Source organism: Erythrolamprus reginae, chromosome 6 (assembly GCF_031021105.1).
Source record: "Erythrolamprus reginae isolate rEryReg1 chromosome 6, rEryReg1.hap1, whole genome shotgun sequence".
Taxonomy (NCBI): Eukaryota; Metazoa; Chordata; class Lepidosauria; order Squamata; family Dipsadidae; genus Erythrolamprus; species Erythrolamprus reginae.
Window position 1 is genome coordinate 31,293,980 of NC_091955.1, and position 17,630 is coordinate 31,311,609.

Consider the following 17,630-nt stretch of genomic DNA (forward strand, 5'->3'; position numbering starts at 1 on the left):
TCAGAAAATGGGCTTTTTCCAGCCTCCAGAGGACCTCAAGAGCAGCAGATTAGGCAATTTCACCTTCCAAGAAAGTCTCTGGAAGTTGGGAAACATGGCAGCAGGGGAGAAAGAGTTATACGTGGGGATGGGGCAGCGCAGGGGGATTGCATGTGCATGTGCAGAGAGCTGGGCACATGGGGGGCATTGAATTATGAGTGTGGGGACACGCATGTGTACGATAGTGCACACGTGCTTGCTTTTGGAACCCAAAGGAAAAATGGTTCACCATCACTGTCCTAAGGCTTAGCAGAAAGTTCAAACATGAAAATTCAGACATTTTAAGTTTCACAAAAAGCTTCTGTTGCTATTTTTTGTTATTTAAAAAATTCCTCATCTCCTTATTGCAATTTTTACCAAAAAGGTCCATTGCACAGCTTACCTGCTAACAACATATTAATTATGCAAATCTGTACTATGTTGTTGTTTTGGATTTTTGAATATGTCAGACTCTTCTAACAAAATCAGGGAAAGAGGGGAAGACTCCACAGGTTATTAAAATAAAATATTGAAGACTGATTGCTAATGATACAACATAATTCAGACAATGGCATTCTTTTTAGTCCCTTAGCTAGCCTTACCAAGGAAACATGTTCTGCAAGTATTGTGTTAGATTTTCTAGAGTTCAGTATAGCGAGGATAAAATGTATGAAATGACTTGGCTTATGATAGAAATGAGTAAAAGCACTATTCTGAAATAGGAAAATCTTATTATTACTGTGGAGAGTATAAAACTATTTTACATCAAGTGCTGGGATTTTAAAGGAAACTATAGTGTGTTAGAATGCTATTCCTCATATTGCATTTAAACATAAAACAGTTCACTGAATATATTATTCTACTATTTGTCCACACAACTGCTGACTTCTCTTGCAAAGCAACTGGAGAGCTACAGCCTGATTACTATTTAAATGAGCAGTTCAACTTATAAAAATGGATTTCGAGAGCTCGCAGTCACTGAAACTTTTCAATGCCAAAACCTAATATTAAATAGAATGGTTTAACTGTACTTTTAAAATTTCTTTCAAGATATTTAAAAATTCAGGCACACTGTATCTCCCACCATGGTAGGATATAGAACATTTTCATTCATTTTTTGAAGAGCAGGATAATTATATCATACTACTTCATACTTTGGAATAAAACTTTTTCCCCTCTCCTTAAAATAGTTATTTTAATTCAATTGATTAAAGTCATGAATCGAACTCCCTTGAAGACAATAGAATTACAGATGCTTGGGGAACTTCTGGATCAGAGTGCTAATTATGTTGTGGCCTACAGGTAGTTCTCTGGTTATGGTCATTCACCCAACAACTATTTGAAGTTATAAAAGCACTGAATAAATGGGACTTGTGACGGTCATCAGAGATCTGTCTGTAACAATGTTCCCACAGTCATATCATCACAATTTCTCACATTTCATGATGACTTCTCACAAGCAAAGTCAATAACTCAAAAGTTGTAGGAACTCAAAAGTTACAATCACAAAATATTTCTACTTAATGACCCACGTAGTCCTTATGTAACAACAGCAACTAGGACTAGTGGAATTGCCCTGGTTAAGCAATTTAGTCATATAACATTATACCATGTTGCTTAGTGAGGGATCCCAATTGCTGTTCTATCCAAAGGACTACCTGTATCATAAGAGATTGTTTTAGGACTGAGAGCAATGCCAGAAACAGTGGATGCTGAGTTGAACAAAAGATAATGTAATGAGGTAATCCACTACCGAGGAAATAATGTCATAACACTACTTCAAATTACCATATTTTTCAATGTATAAGATGAAATTTCTTTCCCTCCTAAAAGAGGTTGAAAATTTGGGTGTGTCTTATACTCCGAATGTAGCCCTTCCCCTCTGCCAGCCCCTACCCTTCGGCCTCTGTGTACCCTCTTCCTGGCTATAGAGATTGCTACTGACAATAGCTTGTGCTTTTGGGCTCAGAGCGTTTCAGCCTCCAAACGCTCAATGCACAGTGCCAAGAACAGCTGCTGCACAGTGCCAAGAACAGCTCTTACCCCTTCCCCACTTTGCCTGCTTTAATCACTGGAGCTCCGTCTGAGGATCAGCTGCGTTTTTGAAGCTGTTTTTCAGCTGAAACATGACCTAAGCAATCTTCCAGACTTTGCCAGTGAACAAACTAACGTGCTGAATCTGATCAGGCTAAGGACTAGGCAGATGAATACCCCCTGGAATACCCCCTCCCAATTTTCCTCCCAAAAACTTCATCTTATATCCAGTGTGTCTTATATGCCAAAAAGTATGGTAATTACTGCTTTCAAACTGAGCATGGATTTTATTTCATGTTTGTTTTCTTCACCTTAACTTGTATTACTGTTTAAAATGTTAGGATTGACTTTCCCATTCAAGGATGGTTCCCTTCCTTCCCAGCCTTAGCTGAATTTGTTGTAAAAAATAGTATAATGTTATATTGCTTACTTGCATAAACTGTCCTTCAGATGTCCCCAGATTTGCTATAGTAAGATCCCCTTTAATGAAGACAGATATAGAAGTTAAGAGGATAGTGTTGAATTGTTCTGTGAATAGGTCAATTCGTTGCAAAGCTGTAGTAACTTCCACCTGATACTTGTCATCTTGAGCTCCACAGTAAGAGGTGTTTCTTGAAAAAGTCTGCAAGAAAACTAAATTTGTTTCAGCAAATCAGAGAACACAGTAAAAATGACAGTACTCCAGTAGCTGACTGAGTCTAATCTAATTTATTAGATTTTAAAAGCAATACATTATTATTAAATTGCATAATTTATTTGGTATAATGGAAATCCCCCCCCCCCCCTTACTTAGTGATGTTCATGCTTTTTCAAATATTTCTAAACTGTAAGACAAGGAATCCACAAATACCAGTGGATGGCCAAAATGCATTGCATTCTTTTAGATCTTTAGACTTGGAAAGCAAAAGAGTGAATTCTCAGTTGCCTATTAAAACAAAAAATAATATAACTAATCATAAGCCAACCAACCAAACACACACACACACACACACACACACACACACACACACACACACACACAAAGTAGTCTGGAAATCTTTTAACTAACTCTTTTTAGGTTGCAATTTTTATTACCATATACAGTATTTTGTTTTCAGTCCTGTAATTAATCTACAGGAAATACATATTTTTCTGACAAATTACCCTCATTATATATCTTGGTATATTGGTATATTGGGCTTAAAAAAGAATGCAGTTATGCGGCATTGACAATTCAATAATAATCTATTAACTGAATTATTTCCCATTGAAGTTTTATTTCTATTTTAAACATAAACCACTTAGCATTCAATACTGGAGAATATATGATATACTTCAGTTCTGGAATATGATTGGAGTTAAACACAATAATGTAAAAATAACAAAAATGTAGCTGTCTTTTAAAATTAATACTGTACTTATCATTTTTACTGATTATTAAATTTAGAAATTAGTTTTAAAATTAAGATGTATTATGCCATGACATATTGAAAAATTAATGGGATTGTGTCCTTTAAAAAGCAAACCAAAATGTAATGATAGCAATTCTCTTATGAGACATTTCAGCTAGAAATCAAATTTTTAAAATGTTAATTGCAAACAGAATTTGGTCATCTTTTCAAAATACATAGCCAGTTCACAATGTCACGTTTTTGAACCCTTTTCCCCCTACTATTTGTTTTTGTATTTTATACTATAAATTAATAAAAAGAAGAGAGAATTTGGTCAACTTTTCAAAACACATAGCAAAATCACTATGTGTACAATATGTGATGTCTAATTGCTGCATTTCTGCAATAACATAAAATATCAATTACTCCAGGAGGTTTTAGCCTTGAATTAAATGGTTCCCAGACTACTGGAATATCATTTTAAAGAAAGCTGTGAAATTCCACTCTCCATTATCTAATAAATATGGGCCCAGACTCTGCAATTCACTTTTTCCCATCACCATCCCCACTCCAAATAAGCTTAAAAAGAAATCCAAATTTCTGAGCAGATTCTAAGGATGCACAGGGGTTGCTGAGAGAAGATTGTATTGATTATAACAGCCAAAGGGAATACAGGCAGTATAAAATACTGTACAGTACTTTCCTCTCTTTTGTAGACAAACACAGGTGCACTTCAAAAGCCCATAGTTAGCTTTATTGATTAAAACTTTATTTAATTTATTCATCATTTCATGCATTCATTCTATCCTGCTTTTCTTCATAGCAGGCTTTGACAATTCCAGAATGCTAAGGAAGATCTGATCTGCTTAGTACCCAGATAGAAGACCATCAAGAAATCTTGGAATGTCCTGCAACTTAAATTAGAACTTTAAAAAAATCCAACAACACACCCATCACTCTGAGGAGAAGTAATAACAAACCACTTCCTCTTAAGTGCTTTCTCTTTCTCTTTACCTGCTTTTTTGCTCAATTGGAACAATGAAGGTCCCTAGGGAAAGAACACATTTGTGTTGCCAAAGGTCTGAGCTAATTGTTTAGAAATTAGTTTTAAAATTAGGCTGAAAAGGCCATGAGGATCCAGAGTGAAGGAGGCACAATGGCAAGTGTACAGTTCATTCCAACTACTGTATAGTACTGTATATACACTAAATGGATAAAGGCAGCCTTAAAACATTTTCAATTGTCATTTTCAAAGGTTAAATATTTTAAAGCTACTTATTAAGCAACTTGTTATGGAGATTATCTGTATCATTTAATTTATATGAGATAATTATGTATTTCAATTTCACTTCCTCACCTCAAGACTCCCTAAACTATTCAGTTGGCAGACGAAATGGAAAATTAAATTATTTCTGGATTAAACATACATATATTCACTGCCAAATTCCAGTGACAAATCTCACAAATATTGTAGTTCAGTAAATGTTTTACTGGTATGTGGCTTACTTTTATTTCTTCCTTTCATGCACTTGAGTGAAAGTACAAAGTCCATTTGTGACTCATTCAGGGGGAAAAAAACTGCATCTGATGTAGGTCAGAACTGGAATGTGATAATACCAACTCATTTCCTCCTTGTCCAAACTTAAATTGTATTTTACTTGCTCATGCAATAATCTGTGAAGCTACTCTATAACTAATCTTCACAATATGGTTCTTCAAATTAATGTATTTCTTTAGTTTTTAACAAAAGCAAAAATTATGTTAAATGAACACTATTGCTTTGAGCAAGGATTCATTTTAATTATGAATAACCCAGTTTCTGTAAAAGTGCACAAGGCAACTTAAACTAAAAGCATAGAACAAAACCATAAATACAATATAAAAGAAAAAAAAGTTAAATAAAAAATTTCCCTCTCAAATAATTGAGTGACCTTGCAGTGGATCAGCTCTGAACCTTGTTTTCCTATGTAGATCCAACATAGAAACATAGAAGTCTGACGGCAGAAAAAGACCTCATGGTCCATCTAGTCTGCCCTTATACTATTTTCTGTATTTTATCTTAGGATGGATATATGTTTATCCCAGGCATGTTTAAATTCAGTTACTGTGGATTTACCAACCACGTCTGCTGGAAGTTTGTTCCAAGGATCTACTACTCTTTCAGTAAAATAATATTTTCTCATGTTGCTTTTGATCTTTCCCCCAACTAACTTCAGATTGTGTCCCCTTGTTCTTGTGTTCACTTTCCTATTAAAAACACTTCCCTCCTGGACCTTATTTAACCCTTTAATATATTTAAATGTTTCGATCATGTCCCCCCTTTTCCTTCTGTCCTCCAGACTATACAGATTGAGTTCATTAAGTCTTTCCTGATACGTTTTATGCTTAAGGCCTTCCACCATTCTTGTAGCCCGTCTTTGGACCCGTTCAATTTTGTCAATATCTTTTTGTAGGTGAGGTCTCCAGAACTGAACACAGTATTCCAAATGTGGTCTCACCAGCATTCTATGTAGTGGGATCATAATCTCCCTCTTCCTGCTTGTTATACCTCTAGCTATGCAGCCAAGCATCCTACATACTTTCCCTACCGCCTGACTGCACTGTTCACCCATTTTGAGACTGTCAGAAATCACTACCCCTAAATCCTTTTCTTTTGAAGTATTTGCCAACACAGAACTGCCAATACAATACTCAGATTGAGGATTCCTTTTCCCCAAGTGCATTATTCTACATTTGGAAACATTAAACCGCAGTTTCCATTGCTTAGACCATTTATCTAGTAAAGCTAAATCATTTACCATATTACAGACGCCTCCAGGAATATCAACACTTTAGAATCATCGGCAAATAGGCAAACCTTCCCTACCAAACCTTCCCCTATGTCACTCACAAATATATTAAAAAGAATAGGACCCAGCAGTGTTCCCTCTAATTTTTTTTCGGGGTGGGCGGAAAAGTATAGTGTCTGAGCGGCAGTCCCTTTGGGACTGGGCGGCATATAAGAATAAATAAATAAATAAATAAATTTTTTTAAAAAACCCAAATAAAGTAAGTGTGGGTGTGCGCTATCACACATGAGCGAGTTCTTGCATCCATAATTCTATCCTTTCTATGTCTCCCTCTTTCCTCCCTCCTTCTTTCCTTTCTATCTCTCCCTCCCTCCCTTTCCTCCATCCCTCTTTCCTTTCTATCTCTCCCTCCCTTTCCTCCCTCCCTCTTTCCTTTCTATCTCTCCCTCCCTCTTTCCTTTCTATCTCTCCCTCCCTTTCCTCCCTCTTTCCTTTCTATCTCTCCCTCCCTCTTTCCACCCTCCCTCTTTCCTTTGTATCTCTCCCTGCCTCGTTCCTCCCTCCCTCTTTTCTTTCTATCTCTCCCTCCTTTCCTTTCTCTCTCTTTCCTTTCTATCTCTCCCTCCCTCCCTCTTTCCTTTCTATCTCTCCCTCCCTCCCTCTTTCCTTTCTATCTCTTCCTCCCTCTTTCCTTTCTATCTTTCCCCGCCTTTCTCCAAGCCCTTCCTTTTCCCTCCCCCTATCCTACTATCCCCCTCTCCCTCCTTTCTATCTCTCCCTCCCCCTTTCTCTCTGTCTCCCTTCATCTTTCTTTCCCCCTCTCTCTCCATCCCTCTTCCTTTCTCTCTTCCTTCCTTCCTTTTTTGCTCTTTCTCCCTCCCTCCTTCCCTCTGTCTTTCCCTCCTTCCCCCCTCTTTCTCTCTCCACCCTCTTCCTACCTGTTTAACGGTGGCCGGCTACGTCTTGATGTGGGCTGCCACCATCTTGTACTGGGATTGAGTGGCAGAGGGGACCCGGTGGTGGCGGGGAAGCCCCTGGCGCGGCGGCGGGAGACAAAGCGAAGCTTGTGCTTCGGGCACACTGGGGCAGAGTGGGCCGAGGCCGGGCCTGTCACCCCCGGGGGCAGGAGGCAGCCCCAGCGTGGCAGCGGGGGAGGAGAAGGCAAAGCCGGCTGCCCGGGTAAATGACGCATTTGAAAGCGCGCCCAGGGAAGTCTTTTACTGGGATTGGGTGGCGGAGGGGACCCACCGGCGGATAGCCCCCAGCGCGGCGGCGGGAGAGGAAGCAAAGCTTGTGCTTCGGCTACACCAGGGCGCGCTTTTCCTGCACCTCTTTCCTGGGCAGGGGGGGAGACGGCCACCTTCTCGCCCCCCCCCCCGCCCAGGAAAGCAGCGAATTTGAAAAACACGCTGCTTTCCCGGAATGTCCGTCCGTGTGGGGTTGGGCCGAATCCGCCGGCCATGCCGGCAGCCTGGTGTCTGTCCATGCGGGGGGGGGGCGAACCCATCGGCCACACCGCCAGCTCGATGAGAAAGAGGGAATGAAGGAGGGAGAGAAAGAAAGAGAGCCCCCCCCCCCCCGCACGGACAGACATCAGGCTGGCGGTGTGGCTGGCGGATTCATCCCCCCCGCACAGACGGACATCAGGCTAGCGGCGTGGCTGGCGGATTCATCCCCCCCCCGCACAGACGGACATCAGGCTAGCGGCGTGGCTGGCGGATTCGCCCCCCCCCGCATGGACGGACATCAGGCTGGCGGATTCGCCCCCCCCACACACACGGATGGACATCGGGCTGGCGGGCAGCCAGCTTTGCTGACCAGCATGCCTTCCCCTTGGCTCTGCCTCCCGCCGCTGCTGCGCAGCTCACCTCAGAAGCCTTGACACTTTGCTGGCCTGCACGATGCGGTGGCGGGAGACAAAGCGAAGCTTGTGCTTCAGGCACACTGGGGCAGAGTGGGCCGAGGCCGGGCCTGTCGCCCCCGGGGGCAGGAGGCAGCCCCAGCATGGCAGCGGGGGAGGAGAAGGCGAAGCCGGCTGCCCGGGTAAATGACGCGTTTGAAAGCGCGCCCAAGGAAGTCTTTTACTGGGATTGGGTGGCAGAGGGGACCCACCGGCGGGCAGCCCCCAGCGCGGCGGCGGGAGAGGAAGCAAAGCTTGTGCTTTGGCTACACCAGGGCGCGCTTTTCCTGCACCTCTTTCCTGGGCAGGGGGGGAGGCGGCCACCTTCTTGCCCCCCCCCTGCCCAGGAAAGCAGCGAATTTGAAAAGCGCGCTGCTTTCCCGGAATGTCCGTCCGTGTGGGGTTGGGGCGAATCCGCCGGCCATGCCCGCAGCCTGATGTCCGTCCGTGCGGGGGGGGGGGGTGAATCCATCTGCCAAACCGCCAGCTCGATGAGAAAGAGGGAATGAAGGAGGGAGAGAAAGAAAGAGAGCCCCCCCACACGGACAGACATCAGGCTGGCAGCGTGGCTGGCGGATTCGTCCCCCCCCCCCCCCGCACGGACGGATATCAGGCTGGTGGTGTGGCTGGCGGATTCATCTCCCCCGCACGGACGGATATCAGGCTGGCAGCATGGCTGGTGGATTCGCCCCCACACACACACATGGACGGGCATCAGGCTGGTGGGCATCCAGCTTTGCTGACCGGCATGCCCTCCCCTTGGCTCTGCCTCCCGCTGCCGCCACGCAGCTCACCTCAGAAGCCTTGACGCTTTGCTGGCCTGCACGGCGCGGGGGAGGAGGCGGAGTAGGCCGATTCCGGGCCCGTCGCCCCCGATTCCAGGGGGCAGCTCCCAGCACGGCGGCTGGGGAGGAAGTCAACGCCTCCTCCGACGCCGAGGGGAAGCGGAAGGGCGTGGGAGGAGATGGGCGCGGCTGACGGCAGAGCCCAGGAAGCCGGGGTTTTCTCTCCCACCAACAGCTTGGGAGGGGCGGATCAGCTGTCTGTCGGGGAGAAACCCGCTCCGCGCCAGCTTGGAAAACTCTGGGCTGTCGTTAAAATTTGCCTGCGCTATAGCGCGCTGCGCAGCTTACAGGGAACTATGGGACCCAGAACAGACCCTTGTGGCACACCGCTTGTAACCTGACTCTGCTCAGAATACTCGCCATTAACAATAACTCTCTGATGTCTACGCTTCAGCCAGCTGCAAATCCATTGAACTATCCAGGGATTAAGTCCAATCTTCACTAATTTATCTATCAGCTCTTTATGTGGAACCGTATCAAAGGCTTTGCTGAAGTCCAGGTAGGCAATATCCACGGCACCACCTTCATCCAACACCTTTGTGACATAGTCAAAGAAATCAATGAGATTAGTCTGACATGATTTGCCTTCAGTAAAGCCATGCTGATTTGGGTCCAATAAGTTATTGTTTTTTAGGTGCTGATTTATCCTCTTTTTGAGTAGAGTCTCCATCATTTTAACTACAACTGATGTCAAGCTAACTGGCCTGTAGTTACCAGCTTCTTCTCTACTGCCCTTCTTGTGAATAGGCACAACACTGGCCATTCTCCAATCCTCAGGAACTTCTCCTGTTAACAAGGATTGGTTAAACAAATCAGTCAGGGGGGTAGTAATGACAGATCTGAGTTCTTTAAGAACTCTGGGGTGGATGCCATCTGGACCCATTGCCTTATTTATCTTTAATCGTTCATAGCACATGTGACCAGAGGTAAATAATACAAATTATGTGTTTAAATTTTTTTGAAACTGACATCTCAAACATCTAAATTATGTCATAATAAATACATGAAAATAATTATCACTGTCAAAATTACGGTATCTGTTCCATAAGGATGATTTATTAATAATGCATTACAAATCACTCTGAAAGAATTCTGTATGAATTTGAACTAAATTACATTAAAAAACCCTAAATAAGTAGCTTCATGATTTTCATCCTGTCCATGTATTATTATTAAAGTACTAAAGTAATATGCTGCGTGAACTGAATACAGTATTGCATTTTATACGAATATCGTGGGAAAATTGATACCTACAATCTGTTTTTCAGAGATTTGTAAGTTATAAACATAATTCAAGATGCCACTAATTATTATAACACTATATAAGATAAAGTTGACATAATGTCAGATATCACATATTCTTTTACATTATATTTGAAAATAATAACCCTCATTATCATGAAAACTTATGCGGTATATTCTTGGCATGGAGCTGGAGTGTTTTGTGATATGCTTCTTTATTTAGACTAGTTTGGTCTCCTGATTGCTGTATGTGCTATTTGTATTATATTTTATATTGTTTTACTTGTGGTAAGTCACCCAAAGATGTTTTGTGAGATGATGGCTATATAAATTGAATAAATAAATAAAGTTGTGTACCTTTCTTTATTTTTGCTTTTATAACTTGCTGAAATATGTTAATGTCATAAACATGTCAGCTTCAGATAAATAACAAATTTGCAATGAAACAAGAATTTGAACTCAAGCTTTCTGATGCCATTCTAATCTGTAAATAAGAAAGCATCTCTATTAAAATACAAAAAAAAATATACAAAAATTTGGTATTCAAAGTAAGATATTTCAAAATTAAAAGAGTTCTTGCACAGTGGTTATTTTGAATTCCATAAGCATATGAAATAGAAAGTGTGTTTCCAAACCAGTCCAGGTCAATAGAAATAACTGTTAAATATTTATAGTAAATATTTATAGTATCAGCTATGAATTTACTATCCCGTATTTCCAGAAACTCTTAGTATCCATTTGCTGATAAAGGAAAAGCAAAAAATGTTTATACTAATGTTAGATTACGTAAGGGGGGAAAAAGATAAATGCTGATGTAATTAACTAATACAAATTAAAAACATAGCACATTTTCTTTTCAAAGATCTTTCATAGTATTATTCACTTTTGGTATTGATTACCACTGCATCAATTCTTGTAATCTGGTTAGTGCATTAGCACTAAGTAAATAGTATTGATCTAGGTACATGTATAATGGTCAGATATGTTATTTGTATTTTTTCTGTTTCATTTGTGTTATGGCAAACGCAACCCATTCAAAAAAAAGGCAACCCAGGGCAAAAAACATGAATTCACTACTTAAAACAGTAGAAAGGTATGTCACATTTTTCTGATCAAGATAGATAACAATTGCTTATATCAATAGTATTTTGGAAATATTTAATTAATATTTTAGGCTTTTTCCACAATACCATAGAAATATCCACCAATCCTTGCCCTAGCAGAAACCACACCAGCATGAATTTATCCACCCTACTACTCTTTCCTGTTCTCAGTAATTGCCAGTTGATTGACTTTTCTCTTAAGGTAGGGGATGACAAGGTCTTTGTCAGTGTTAGAATAAAGGTGAAATAACATTTATTTATTTTAAAGGTATTTATAGCTTCTCATATCAACATGTAACTTTTAACCTAGGTATCACAGATCTAGTTTGAATCTGACTCATTCATAACCTGAATGAAAGATGAAGCAACATAGGATCCAATAGTAAAAAAAGAGGCTGCCATAATATATGTACTATACCATACATACATATTTATTATCAATGGAAAGGGCAGCGCCGGACTTACCCGGCAGGCAGGCTTTGCTGGAGGGACCGGGAGACACGGTCCCTCATGGCGGCCGCCATTTTGGATCCCGGGCGAAGTCTCGCGATGCGAGACTTCGCTCGGGAGAGCAGGGCCTGATTGGCTGAGGCCCTGATTGGTCCGGGCGGGGCCTGCTTGCCCTATATAAGGGCGAGCAGGCCCGAGGCTCTTCCTTTTCGCCCGGACCGATCTACCGAGCAGACGTGCGATCGTTCTGCTCCGGCGGCCATTTTGTTTGGCGACCTCGTGCGAGGCGCCATTTTGTGGCCTGTGGGGGGTGAAAAGCCTGCTTACTCATCAGCGGAGCCAGCATCGGCTGGGCTCCGCTCCGGTTTGGAGCCTCATTTTCCTTTTTTAAGGGGGAGGGAGGTGCTGCCTCCTGGTGGCCTCGCGGGCTTGCGGGGGTCGCTGGGGGATCGAGGCCTGGGATAAAGGCCTGGTGTTTGGGCCTTGTTGCCCTCGGGGATAGGGGGGAATTGGCTTCCCGGGGGGTTTTTTTTTGGCACCGCTGAGGCCTGCTGTTTTGAGCAGGCCTTGTCCCAGTGGTGCAGGGCCCGTTGGGGGAGGGCTTGGTCCCGCCCTATTCCTTCTGGTTTAAAAAATAGATTTTAGTGGGATGGCCCCTAAAAAGCGGCCAGCTAAGGCCCTCCCGGCCCAACCTGTGGTGCGGCCTAGGAGGGCTGCCAGGCCGTCTCCCCGGGCTCGGGCGGCGGCAGAGGGGCCCCCGGGGGGGATCCCGGTGGGGGGGGTGGTAGGGTTTATGCCCACAGTCCCTCAACCCGAGGTGTCCCCTTCTCTCTCCTGGGCCAGGGTCCTGGAGCGGCTCGACGAGTTGGAGAGGTGGCGGTCGGGGGCAGGCCCGGAGGGGCTTTCCTCGGCTGCCACCGCAGCTTGGGGCGCAGACCCCGAAGAGGAGTCGGCCCCAGCTGGGCAAGTGGCCCACGAAGTGCAGATGGCGGGAACCGGACAGGCGGGCAGCACCGGGCAGACGGGCCATGCTGGACAGATGGCCCAGCCTGGGCAATGGTCATCTTTCCAGGGCCCAACCAGGATGGGCCCACCATGGATGGCTTCTACCCCTTACGGGGCAGGTGAGGTTGCACCACATGCAGGCACATCTCCGCTGCTGCCCATCCAGGGTCCCGGGTTCATCCCGCCAGCTATGGGGGGTGGCAACAGTTTCACGGGGGCTGCTGCAGGCACCTGTGGTCAGGTTTGGTCCCCGCCAGCTCCGCCAGTGGGGGCGCTGGGGGTGCCTGTCCCACCGGGGGCGGGGGTGGGGGGTTGGATTCCTCCTCCACCGGCCATTATGCCACCGGTCCCATTCATGTATCCACCGGGGCTTGGGGTGCTGGGCTCGGGGGCCACCACGGTGTGGGACCCGTTCGCCAGCATCAAGCCTGGGGCCATCCCTTGTGGGTTGCCCGCCACACCTTTAGGGTACCATCTGCACCCGTCAGTTAAGGAGGCAATCTGGCGGGGGGAGTACGTTGATTTGTTCTCCATCTTGAACAGGGAGGTCCCTAAACAAGATAAGGAGGTTGTCCCTGGGGAGAAAGTGAAAAAGACAAAGGTCACGAAATGCTTCAGCTCGTGGCTGTATGCATTTCTGACCTTTGCGTCGGTGGTCATTCAGAGGCAGCCGGGGAGGGCCGCTGCCTTGCTGAAGTACATCGACCTGATAGCGAGGGCCCATTTTGAGTATGGGGGGACCATATGGAGGCACTACGACAAGGGCTTCCGTATGCGTATTGCCCATGACCCCTACTTGCCTTGGGATATGGTGGTTCCGGACCTGTGGTTCCAGGCCACTCATATGTCAGGGAAGGAGGGCTGTGATAGGACCGATAGCGGTCACTTTATGGAGGAGGAGCCTGCGACGCCCGCGCCGGCCAAGGCCGTGGCGGGTGCCGTTAGTAAGGGTGCCTCTTTAACATGTCACGAGTTCGCTGCAAAGGGGGCGTGTTTTCGCCCCATTTGCAGGTTTCGTCACGCCTGCGGAAGTTGTGGGGGAAACCATTCCGCAGCCGTGTGCCCCCGCCCCAAGAAGGGGATTGAAAAGAAAGGCTCGGGTCCCCCAAAGCCTCCCCCACCTGCTGGGGGAAAAGGGGCCCAGCCCAATTAATTTAGGGGTGCTTGAGGGTTGGTTGGGCGACTACCACCCTCGCTCGAGAGCGGCCGCTCTCTTGCTAGGCTTTGCAGAGGGATTTAGGATCCCTTATCAGGGTGTTAGGAAGGCCTTCATGTCTGACAACCTTAGGTCGGTTGTTGGTCATGAAGACATTGTTAGGGAGAAGATTGGGAAGGAGGTTGCCGAAGGCAGGGTCCTGGGCCCCTTTTCGGAGCCGCCCTTCCCGAATCTTCGTGTCTCTCCCTTAGGTGTGGTCCCCAAAAAGGCGAGTGGTGAATTTAGGTTGATTCACCATTTGTCTTTTCCGAAAGGGGAGTCAGTGAATGATTTCATTCCTGACGAGTTGTGTTCAGTCCGGTATGCATCCTTTGATACAGCCGTGACTATGGTTAGGAAGTGTGGGGTGGGAGCCCTTATGGGTAAATGCGACATTAAGTCGGCATTCCGGCTCCTCCCCATACACCCAGACGACTTTGAGCTGTTGGGCTTTCATTTCGAGGGGGGCTATTACGTGGACAGAGCTTTACCCATGGGGTGCTCTGTCTCGTGCTCTCTTTTTGAGAGTTTTAGCACCTTCTTGGAGTGGGCGCTCAGGAGGCAAAGTGGCCTGGGTACGGTCGTTCACTACCTTGATGATTTCCTTTTGGCGGGGCCTGCGCATTCGGAGCAATGTTTTGCTTTGATGCGGGACTTCGAAGCCCTTTGTGCTCAATTAGGGGTGCCTTTAGCCTCTGAGAAGACCGAAGGCCCCGCCACCAGGATTACCTTTCTGGGTATTGAATTGGACTCAGAGGAGCAATCTTCCAGATTGCCCCTAGAGAAGTTGGTAAAGATTAAGCGGAAGCTTGATGAGGTTCTGGGCTGCCGGAAGGTGACCCTACGGCAGCTTCAGGAACTGGCAGGCATTCTTAATTTTGCCTGTCGGGTAGTTGTTCCTGGAAGGGCTTTTTCCAGGAGGTTGTATGATGCGATGAAGGGGCTCCGTTTGCCCCATCATCGTACCCGCCTTTGCGCCGGGGTCAGGGCTGACCTCGGCGTGTGGCGGGATTTTTTGGATAGATTTAACGGGTTGTCTTTCTGGAGGCACGAGCTTCTGTTGGAAGCTGAGTTGCAGCTCTGCTCTGACGCCGCGGGGACTTGTGGTTTTGGGGTAGTGTTAGGTGACCAGTGGTGCTGGTCGGCATGGCCTCCGGAATGGAGTGCCTCTTCGTTGGTTAAGGACCTTACGTTCCTGGAGCTCTTCCCCTTAGTAGTGGCCTTAGAGCTTTGGGGGGAGCAGTTTAGGGACAAGACTGTGCACTTTTGGTGTGACAACCTAGCGGTTGTCCATGTAGTGAATGCCCTGTCCTCGAAGAGCGACAGGGTCATGCGGCTTGTCCGCCATCTTGTGCACAGGTCCTTGTCTCTAAACGCATTGTTTTTGGCTAAGCATGTCCCCGGGTTAGATAACGGGGTTGCTGATGCCTTGTCCCGTGGTCAGTTGTCCAGGTTTCGGACCCTGGCCCCGTGGGCCCGAGAACTGCCAGAAGCGTTCCCCAGCCACCTCTGGAGTCTGGGAGGGATTCAGAGTGGTGGAGAGGCGAGGCATCCCGGGCAATCTCCTTGTCTGTAGCGCCCGGCACCCTCAGGGCATACCAGCGTGCAGGTAAGGAGTTTGGGGAGTTCAGGCAGGGCAGGGGTTACCAGCTTAGTTGGCCTGTCCCTGTAGAGCATTTGGCCGAGTTTTGCGTCCAACTTAGGCAGCGTGGCCTGTCAGTTAGGACGATCCGGTCCCGGTTAGCCGGCCTCGCCTTTCTGTCCAAGGCGGGGGGGTTTGCGGATCTTTCGGGTGACTTTCGCATCCGGAAGATGCTGGAGGGCTGGCTTAGGGAGCAAGCGGGGGCCCCAGGTGACACTCGTCAGCCCCTGACGGTGGAGCAGCTGTCATCAATCAACGTGGTTTTTGGCAGTCTGTGTTCCTCATTGTACGAGGCCCGTCTTTTCAGGGCAGCGGCTTGTGTCATGTTCTTTGGGGCCCTTCGGGTCAGCGAGGCCATGGCTTCGTCTCAGGCTGACACTTCGCTCCGGGCCTTCCAGTTTGCTGATCTGACCTTTAGACAAGGGGGGGTGTCCCTTGTAGTGAGAAGGTCTAAAACGGATCAGCTGCACAGAGGGGTTGCCTTACAACTTAGTGCGGCCACCGACCAGTCGGTGTGTCCGGTGGCCGCCCTACGGCTTTATTGTGGTATGAGGGGGTCAGGTCAGGGGTACCTGTTTAGGCATTGTGACGGTACCCCTCTGACCCGTTTCCAATTCTGGGCTTTAGTATCTAGGGCGATGGCCCAGGTGGGCATGGATCCCGCCGGTTATGGAACGCATTCGTTCCGTATCGGCGCCGCCACTAGTGCGGCACTTTCTGGTTTCCCGGCCCATCGGATTCGGGAGATCGGCCGCTGGCGGTCAGCGGCATATTTGGGTTATGTTAGGCCCGCTGAGGATCCCAGGCAGGGCTTAGGCTAGGTAACCTCTCTGTGTCTCTGTCCTCTTGCAGGTCCCCAGGCTAACACGAAACCGACGGCGCTGCTGTGTGGCCACAGCATGATTTTCTGGGCCGGCCGCGCGGCAGCCAGGAGCGCCATCGGGACCCACCTGTCCCTGGGGCAGAGGGTCAACGTTACCTGGATGGGCCGGAGAGGTATGCGGTTGGAGGGTCTCCTACCGGCGTTGCTGGGCGGTCAGCATTCTGTGGCTGCGCCCGGCAATATGGGGGGCGGCTCCTGGAGTCGCGCCCAAAGGGGTCTGGGTGGGCAGCGTCCTGTGGCCGCACCCAGGTGGCTGGTATTGCACTTAGGTGGCAATGACCTGTGCATGCTGGGAGGCCTGGCGCTGCTCATCCAGGCACGCGAAGACCTGCGAAGGCTTCGTGAGGTCTGGCCCACCACGCAGGTGGTGTGGTCAGACATATTACCTAGGATTGTGTGGAGGGATGCCTCTTCCCTTAGGGCCATTCACCGGGCTAGGAGACGGGTGAATAGGGCTATGGGGAAAACGGTTAGAGAATTGGGTGGAGTGGTAATACCTCATCCCCTTATATCAATAGATAAGCCATGGCTCTACCGTAATGATGGCGTTCACCTGTCTGACCAGGGGAACGCCATCTTCTTACAGGACCTGCAGCGGTCTCTGCGTGAGCTGGCGCAGCTAGAGGGGGGAGTCGGGGGGCCAAGATAGAGATCTGACCCCCGCTCCTGTGGCAGGTTAGGGGCGGAAAATTGGGTGGTTTAGCAACCGCGCGTTCTCCCTTGGGCATCTTTGGGGATGATTGACAGGTTCTCCGCAAGCTCATGGAGGGAGTTTCTGCCTGAGCAGCTGGGGGGAACCTGTCTTTGGGTCCTACACCTTTAATTCCCCGATTCGGGTTAGCCGGTGGGACCCCCCTCATGCACAGCATGGCAGAAAAGGTCACAGGTGACGGCCTGGCCCTCACCTGGACCTTGCATCGAGATACGCCCATGAGTTGCCCAGGAATGTTTGCTGGCATACGTCATTTCCGCCCCGGAAGTATTTGTTTGACCCTGCAGGTCCAGTTCCGGGTCATAGTTGTTTATGCTAATTTATGCAAAAATATTTGAATAAATTATGCAAATTTATGTTAATAAAAATGACCCAATTTTAAATCCAGCTCTGGTGTCCGTGTCGTTACTCCGTCTCTCCAGCAAGGGCAGCGCCGGACTTA

At 47.1% G+C, this 17,630-nt stretch overlaps 1 protein-coding gene across 6 annotated transcripts in view; it reads right to left on the minus strand.

Moving 5' to 3' along the window:
- MET (MET proto-oncogene, receptor tyrosine kinase) overlaps positions 1-17,630 on the minus strand; it is a 139,572-nt gene that overhangs the window by 77,255 nt on the left and 44,687 nt on the right. For 5 of the 6 annotated variants that reach the window (XM_070755471.1, XM_070755473.1, XM_070755470.1 and 2 more), the window contains one exon: positions 2,483-2,674. In XM_070755471.1, the coding sequence (XP_070611572.1) occupies positions 2,483-2,674 (192 nt within the window). Of the gene's footprint in view, positions 1-2,482; positions 2,675-4,928; positions 5,017-17,630 lie in introns of those variants that run through there. The other variant, XM_070755474.1, reaches the window with a different exon arrangement.